Source organism: Dictyostelium purpureum (assembly GCF_000190715.1).
Source record: "Dictyostelium purpureum unplaced genomic scaffold DICPUscaffold_300, whole genome shotgun sequence".
Lineage (NCBI taxonomy): Eukaryota > Evosea > Eumycetozoa > Dictyosteliales > Dictyosteliaceae > Dictyostelium > Dictyostelium purpureum.
The window spans coordinates 32,927-42,091 of NW_003519636.1; the positions used below are offsets into that span (position 1 = coordinate 32,927).

A 9,165-nucleotide genomic window follows, 5' to 3' on the forward strand; every position below is an offset into this window, starting at 1 on the left:
TAGTGATAGTAAAAAAAAAAATTTATTAATTAATTATTCAATTGTTCGAGCTGATTCAGAAGTCAAATATATTGCAACTATGAAGGTAGAACCAGCTAATATTCAAAAGGAGCTAGGGTGTCCAATGTATAAAGGTATAGCAATGGAACTAGAATGTTGAAGTATTACAGAGGATTCGAAAGAATAAAGGGTGCTCATGTCGGAACATGTTGGTTCAGACGGAATCAAGAAAACCCACGGGGCGTTAGAAGTAGAGTTTAATTGCTAATATGAAGCCAGAGTGGTGAAGATAAAGTTAATTCAACATGATCAAATGATCTATTATCTCAAAAAAAACAAAACAAAAAAAAACAAAAAAAAATATAATATAGATGGTTAGTGTTGGAGGCTTATTGGGTCTTTAGTCAAAGTGGGGGATATGTAATGTATTCATATGCATTTTAGAATTAAATGAATATTACAGTTATAATTAGATATAAACATTATTATCTATAGCTAAAGTAGCTCCATCTACATTACAGTAAAATTTTTTTTTTTTTTTTTTTTTTAAAGTGAAGATAATTAAAAGCAAATGCTTTAAAATATGTTGATATAGCTATAACCAGTAAGTTGAAGACATTGTTGGAATTCTGTTTTTGGTGTAAAACTGTTGACCATTCTGCTAAAGAAAGAGGTTTACCGTCTTTATTTTTAATGGATTTCAACCCGTCTAGTAGTCCTTTTTTAACTTTTATTTGTATCCAATCATTGTAGTTTTTTAGTAGATAATCTGAAGTTATCGCTTTAGTTGATATTTGATGTTTCCAACTGTGTTGATATTCTGATTCTATTTTATTAGTTTCAATTCTATTGATTATTTGATTTATCATCCATAATCTTTGTGCTTTTTGTCTGTTTTTGATATTCCAAAGATTCCAACCTCCTTGATCCATAGGATAATTTTCTCTTTTAGAGCTCATTAATTTGAAGTCTTTAAAACCATTTGGACTTTTATTGTTAGGTGCTGGTACGAACAATCTGCCATTTTATTGATTTCTTTAATTCCATCATCATTGTGATAATCTTCGAATCCGAGATATCTAACAATCATTGAATTCTTCAATATATGTGTGGTCCTCTGATTCGTGTGTGATTCGGAAAACCTGTGACCACTTTGCTATCATTGCTCCCCCTATTGCTCATCTATCAGCCCGCGATATTCTTTTTTTTTTTTTTTTTTTTTTTTTTAAAAGTTAATGTAAGGTACTAAGATCAAATAATTAAATAAAATAAAATTTATATGAAATGTTTATGTTTTTGTAAAATTCGAAAACTAAAAAGTTTTTATTATTTTTATTTTTTTTATTTTTTTTTAAAAAATTATTTTTTTTAAAATTTCTTTTTGATGAATTAAAAATAATTGTTAATTATTATTAATTAATGTTGATTATTATTGAGTAATGATCCTTGTTCATTACATTAAGATAAGCCCGTGATATTAACATTTAAATTCTCCGGAAAGATATTTTAAAAGTTAAATAATGGTTCTACTGAGACTCGAACTCAGATTACGGGATTCAAAGTCCCGGGTGCTAACCAATTACACTATAAAACCCTGATTGATTTTGAATAAAATTATTGCCCCACGTGGTAATCAATTTTAATTCTGTTTTAACGTGCACCAATTAATTCATATTAAATAATCATTTATTATTTTACAGTTGTTCGCAAAAGTTTTGACCCCCTAATAAAAAACATAAGAAAAAAATTTTAATTTTAATCATATCTTAGGTTTTTGACTATAAATCCATTTTAAAAATATTTATAGATAAACTTATACGGTTTTTTTAAATTTTTTTTGTTAAATAAAATTTTAAAATTTATTTTTTTTATAGCGCCCATATAAAATGGGGTCTAAATTTTTGAGAAGATAATTCAATTTTATTATAATTTTTTATTTTTATTTTAATTTTTTTTAAAAAACAAATAGGACAGTATATTCATAAAAAATAGAAAAAAAAAACAATAATGACCCTTTTTTTAGAGTTAATAAAAATGATTTTAAAAATTTATAGAAAAGGAAAAAGTCATCAAAAAGTTAAAGATATATTGAGTGTGGTAGGTCCACAGTTAAGAGAATTTTTAAAAAAAAATCTAGAAAAAGGTACAATTGAAGAAAATACAATACCTGACATAATAAGAAAGATGGACAACCGAATTGAAAGACATTGTAGAAAATAAATTTGAAATGGGAAATGTCATAATTTAAGTAATATAACAAGATATCTTAGAAAAAACTTTCAAAAAAATGTTTGAATAAGTTCAAATAGTAGGTCTCTACAACATAATAATGTTTTTTTTAAAAGTTTAAAATGTAAATACTTTCCAACTGAAAAATATATGTCTCAAAGCTAAGGTGGGTAAAAAAGTGCTAAAATTGGGCAGTTGAAAATTGGGAAAAGGATAATATTTGCTGATGAAACCAGAATTGAAGGATTCTCTTATTAATTGAAAACTAAAAAATGGATTCATGGTACAAGAAACCTTAAACAAAACATTTTAGCCAAACGAAGATGAGGTGGCAGCTCAATATATATATGATGTTGTTGCACAGCTCTTGGTGCAGGTCGTATATATATTATCAGGTTTAACACAAATTCTGCAAAATATTTAAAAATATTAATACAGGGTTATAGAAGAACTTTACGAGAGAAATGAATTTTATCTGGTCATATGTTTCTTTTACAAGACAATTGCTCTATTCATATGACCTAAGTATTGGCCGATTTTTAAGAAAAAATGTACATTAGGGTGATATTTATTCTACCCTGTTTACCAGATCTTAATATTATGGAGAATATATGGTCAATAGTTAAACGATGTATAAAATTGATTTCTATTGGGTACCCACGTCATAATTTCAATCTATTAATTTGTTGAATTTTAAAGAATATTCATCAGGATATATTTGATAATCTTTATGAATCAACCTCAATAAAAATACAACAAATAAATAAGAACTAAGGTGAATTCACAAAATATTAAGAAACAAAACATTAAAAAAAAAATTTTGTTTAAAAAATAAATTATATATTAAAATTTAAATAATCTTTTTAAAAATAATGAACCCATTTTTTTATATGCAAAAAAAAAAAAAAAAAAAAAATTTCAAAAAAAAAATTTTTATTTTATTTTTTTTTTATAAAAAAATATAATTCAGATGTTCTAAAATTTATTTTTTATTTTTTAGAATAATTGGAATTAAAATTATTGAAGATAAATAAAAATAAAAAAATTTTAAAAAAGGGGGTCAAAAATTTTGCCAAGAACTGTAATTACGTATTTAATTAATATTAAAGTTTAACTGAATAGTTTACAAACTACACTATAATCGTTAGAGATTTATTTCACTATTAAAAAACCTATTTTTATACTATCCTTCGGTAAAGATAATATAAAAAAAATAAAAAAAAAAATAAAAAATAAAATAAAATAAAAAGAGAGTATTTTTAAAAAATACATTATTTTTTATATATTTACTGTTTAATCGATAAAATAAATATAAAAAATAGAGGATTTACACAATAATTAGTTGTATTGATCATACTAGGCCAAAACAATTTTTGAAAATACTGCAGTACATTATAACATTTTGGAGACAGCTCATCAGAATCTGTTTTTTCTCGCTTTGCGTTTATTTTAAATTTTTGGGAAGAGAATCAGGTTATTTATCTCTTCATTTATTAGTTAATTTTTATACGTTATATATATATTATAATGACCGATTATACCAAAAAATTAATTAAAACTATAAAAATTATAAAAATAATTGTTAATATCTTTAAAACAAAACCCATTTCATAAGAGTTGTTTAAAGATAATAAAAATTTACATTTTTTTTTTAGTCTATTATAAAAAATAATGAGAATAATAAAAATTGATTTTATAAAAATATTTAAATATCATTTTTTGATATAAAGAATGATATTTTCTTTATTTAAAACTATTTACATTGAATTTATTTTAACCTATAATACTGTTTTATGTTACTATTGTTTTATTGTTATTGTTATTGTTATTGTTATTGTTATTGTTATTGTTATTGTTATTGCCACCATTATTATAATTAATTATTAATTTTATTTCTATTTAAAATTAAAAAAACTATTATTTAATCATCAAATAATGATCGATTATTTTGTTTTTGTGAATAATTATTTAAAGAAAAGTCTATATTTAGAGTCATCTTTGAGAATTCGTAAAGATAGGTTACCAAATAGATAAAAATACAACTTGCTGATATAATTTCGAATAATGCTGAAATATTTTGAAGTAATGGACCTTTAAAAAATTGTAAAGTAACATCTAAATATTATAATATAAAATGAAAATATTAATAAAACTATCCTTTGTTTTTTTTTTTGTTTTTTTTATTATAAAACCTACATATAAAAAATAAAGAGCAAACACAACAAAGAACTACTCTAATAATAAAGATTTTTGATGGAATATTTGATGTTTTTTTGTCTAAAATTGTTTGAGTAACTATATATGTAAATCCACATAAAAAAAAGAGAGCTGCAAAAATAAGATGTGGGTCCATTGCATTTTTATATTGGAATGATGCAACCCCATTCATCGAAAATGCACTAACTATTCCAATTATGTGAAATTTATTAAAATAATCCCCTTCTACTTTGGATATTTTTTAAACTATTTAATAATGCTGAAATGTTGTTTTTTACCACTAAATTTCTAACCAAAACTATTAATACCATCAAAAAAGATGCAATAGATAAACCGTATGACCCAATACAACTTTCTATTTTATTATATAAATAATTAGTTACTATAGAAAAATCTATCTATTTATATAAAAATAATTACCTGGTGCATTATTTATTGATGATGAAATAAAGGGAATGATTTGTTTATCATGGTGGAGCTTTTCGGGGATGGTATATGTTGTTATTAAAGTAATTGGCACTATAGTTGCCACTGTATATATTAAAAAACTTGGACGTATCATTGAGGTCATTTTTTATTTTTGTTATTTTCGTATCCTGTAATAAAAAAAAAAAAAAAAAAAAAAAAAAAAAAATTAAAAAATAATGATGATAAAGATAAATTTTAAAAATTTTAAAAAAAATAAAAAAAATATCATTTGACCAGGTCAAGTGTAAATTTAAAAAAAAACTAATAAAATAAGATTATAATATCAATAGATTTTTGGTGAATTACAGAAAAAAACAGATAATTAAAAAAAAAAAATAAAAAAAGAAATATAAAAAAATGATTAAAAAAAAGCAATAAAAGATAAAATAAATGGTTGGTAGTAAAATTATTTAAATAAATATTTTTTTAAAATTTTTTTATACAATTTCTTTTTTTTATTATCACTTTTTTTTTAAAAAAAATATTATGAATTAATTGTTTAATTATTTCTTTTTTCTTTTTTTCTTTTATATTACTATATGCTAACCCTAATATATGAAAAAGAAAAAAAGTGAGTATGATGTTTAAAAAAAAATTTTAAAAATATATTTTTTTTTTCGTTAAAAATTAAAATTACAAACATTTTAAAAATATAGCTGTATTATATTATATATAAATAAAATAAAATTAATGGTGTGGTTGGGTTTTGTGGTGGTTGATTTTATCGTGACGAACGATGAATGAGAATAAAGTGAGACCGGCCATAGTGTGAATTAATAAACTGAATGGTTTTTTCATAACATATTGTTGATAACAGTTGAATAATTTGCCAATAGCTTGTTTGTTAGCATTAGCTTTGGTGTTGCTGAGGAATTCGGTGAATTTAATATCTTGTGACATTATGTGTTGTTTTTAATTATTTGTATAAAAAAAAATTATGAAAAAAAATTAAAAAAAAAATAAAAAAAAAAATAAAAAAAAAAAAAATTGAAAAAAAATTAAAAAAATAAATAAAATTCGAAAAAAAAATTTTAAAAAAAAAATAAATATTTATGAAGTTTCTAAAACTTTTTTGTGTGGTTCATCACAAAAAAGGAAATTTATTTAGTATAATTCCAATAATTTTAATTTTTTATGATTGTTTGATAGTTTTGATAGAATGGATTCTTCAGATAGTTTGACTTGAATATAGGCATTTGATATTTCTTTACCCAAAGAGTTGCAAAGGTAATCATTTGATTTTAAATAGTTGATCGCATCTGTTATGGTGGATGGTATGAATGAAATTTTCATTTCTTTACATTCTTTATCTGATAAAGTCGATGGATTTAATGATGTTGGTTTTGGAGGTGTAGTGTGTTTGTTGATGCCATCAAGACCAGAGTAAATGATTGCAGAGATTGCCAAATAGGGATTTGAGGAGTGATCAATAGTTTTAACTTCAAAATTAGTGCATGATCTTGAAAATGGACTTGAGGGGACCCTAACAAATGCCTCTTTATTATCTAGGCCCCAGGCTATTGAGCAGCCACTCCAACAAAATGGTTTCAATCGTTCATAGCTATTTGATGTTGCATTGAATAGAGCAGTTAGTGAATGAGCATGTTCTAATATTCCGCCAATAAAGTTTTGGGTTAATAGGCCTACACCACACTCACTATTGGGGTCTGGTGTAATGTTAGTGTCATCATTTGCATTCCAGAGTGATAAGTGTGCATGACACCCATTACCAGCTTGATAGTCGTAAAGTTTTGGAATAAAAGTTGCAATATAGCCATTTAAAGATGCTACAGAGTGAACAGTTTGACGGAATATAATATGTCTATCACATGCTGTTAATATATCACTATAGTCAACAGTGATTTCAAATTGACCTGGACCACTTTCAGACAACATTTGCTCCACTGGTATACTTTGTTTTGAAAGGTTATCTAAAATTTCATTTAAAATGGCACTATGGCTATCTAGAGAATGAAAGCTTGCAAATGTATTCCTGTCTACCTGACTGGACTCATTAAGCATCTTTTCCAATTCTTGATCCTCGTTGGTAGTTGACGATAATTTATCATTCTTTTTAATTAAATAGAACTCTTCTTCAAATGAACCCTTTAGCGATAATGATGCAGTGATTAATAGTTCTTTAATAGCTTTTTTTAAACATTCTCTTGGACATAGTTTCCAAGGCTCTAAATCTCCTGTTGTTTTATTGACCTTATAGAATGAACCAAATACCTGAGCATGTGATTTATTGTATGGTAGTATGGTAATAGTCGATACATCAGGTATCAAATAAACTTCACCAAAAATAACATTACCATCTGGTAAAGCATCTTTAACAATACTATCCTGAAATGCCATAAATGACATACATGTATCTGTTACTGTTACATGGATTGCCTCTGGTTTATGCTTTAATATCCATTCTACACTTAAAGATTTGCATCTAATTTTATTACCAACATCAACCCAACAGATTCTTAAAAATTTTAATGTTTCTTTATTTTGATTTAAAAAATTGTATAGTTTTTCATTATCTTTTAAAAAAGTATTATTATTATGATTATTATTGTTATTGTTATTGTTCATTATCATTTTATTGTTTTATTGGTTTTAAATATAAATTTTTTATATTGAAAGGTTTTTGCAAAATTTAATATTAAATTTATATAAAAAAAATTAACCCCTTTTTTTTTTTTTTTGTAAATAAATTTTTATTAAAAAAAATTATTTTTATCTGTATGGTTTATTTGTATATATAGCAAAATAAAATTATTATTTAATTATTTCAAAATTTCAAATAAAAAGAAAGCAAAGATAATTGGAAAATCATTTTAGAAAATAAAAAAATATGAAATTGTGAAATAGAGGAATAAGAAAGAGGAATGAATAAAAAAAAAAAAATTATTTTTTGATTGTATTGTTTTTTGATTATAACGTTAAACCAAAATAATGGTGAAGTTGTTTGTTGCCATTATGATTATTTTATATTATTTAGAAATAAAAAAATCCGTTATAAGTTAAAGTGTTATATAAAATTGTTTTTTTACAAATTTTTAAAAAAAAAAAAAAAAAAAATTTTAAAAAAGAGGAAAAATAATTTAAAAAAAATTTAAAAGGGGTTAAAAAATCATTATCTTAAATTTTTTTTTTTACACCAAAGTTTTCTAAATATACTTTGTTTCTGCATATATTGATATTATTAAAATAAATAATTAAATTATTTAAAAATTAAAAAATTAAATTAAATTAAATTTTTTTTTTTTTTTTGTTTTTTTTATTTAATAAAATAATTAAATTGATTATTTATTTTTATTTATATATTCTGAAACAAAGGTGTTAGCATGCATTTGTTTTATTTGTATATACCCAATAATTATTTTATCCCTTCGTTTTAACACTCAAATCAAAAAAAAAAAAAAAAAAAAAAAAAGTAAAGAGGTAATTATTAATAATAATAAACAATCTTTTATATAATAACAAATTATTTAATTATATTATTTTTTATTTTTTTATTTCTTAACTAATTAGAATCATATCATCACATACGCACATACACCCACATAAACACCCACACATTATATTTAAAAAATAATAAAAAAAAAAAAATGTAGAATATAGAGGTATGTTGGAGTATCTTTATATACATGTATTGTGTTAATAGTTTCAAACTCACATATATAATTTTATTTAAAAATAATATACAAAATTATTATCAAAATTTTTCAAATAAATAATACAAAAATAATAATAATCAACATTGAATTCCAAAAAGTAAAGCAAATTAAAGAATAAAATAATAATAAAATAAAAATAGATAAAAAAAAAAAAAAAAAAAAAAAAAAAAAGTTAAACGATATTTTTTTAAAAACACACAACCACACATTCGCTCCAGTAATTTTATATTTTAAAAACTAATTATAAAATTAATAATACAATTAATAATATTATTGTTGTTTATTATTCTATTTAAAAATCATATTTAAAATTTTGATTCAATAACAAGAACACAACAAAAAATAAATATTAAAATTATAAACCCAACACAATAGAATAGAATAAAATAAATTGAATAATAAAATAAACCCAAAATATTAACACAGAAACACACATAATAAATACAATAAACAAAACACAAAACAAAACAAAACACAAAAAAAATAAATAATCATAATAAAATTTTATTATTATCATTAATTAACACTATAATTAATTTATTAATAAAATATAGAATAATATTTTTCCTGCTATATA

At 22.4% G+C, this 9,165-nt stretch overlaps 3 protein-coding genes across 3 annotated transcripts; all 3 read right to left on the bottom strand.

The window, feature by feature from the left end:
* Positions 1-4,150: 4,150 nt before the first annotated feature.
* On the bottom strand, positions 4,151-5,017 carry DICPUDRAFT_89564 (uncharacterized protein; the record flags this gene model as incomplete). The annotated part of the gene is made up of 3 exons (XM_003291778.1): positions 4,151-4,344; positions 4,426-4,671; positions 4,867-5,017. 3 exons carry the CDS (start codon positions 5,015-5,017, stop codon positions 4,151-4,153), a joined length of 591 nt encoding a protein of 196 aa, XP_003291826.1.
* Positions 5,018-5,554: 537 nt separating this feature from the next.
* Positions 5,555-5,814, bottom strand: DICPUDRAFT_57581 (uncharacterized protein; the record flags this gene model as incomplete). Its single annotated transcript, XM_003291779.1, has 1 exon — positions 5,555-5,814. One exon carries the CDS (start codon positions 5,812-5,814, stop codon positions 5,602-5,604), a length of 213 nt encoding a protein of 70 aa, XP_003291827.1. The 3' UTR covers positions 5,555-5,601.
* Positions 5,815-5,966: 152 nt separating this feature from the next.
* Positions 5,967-7,512, bottom strand: DICPUDRAFT_50065 (uncharacterized protein). The gene has a single exon (XM_003291780.1). The coding sequence runs from the start codon at positions 7,504-7,506 to the stop codon at positions 6,019-6,021; it is 1,488 nt and encodes a 495-aa protein (XP_003291828.1). The 5' UTR covers positions 7,507-7,512; the 3' UTR covers positions 5,967-6,018.
* Between the last annotated feature and the right edge of the window lie 1,653 nt (positions 7,513-9,165).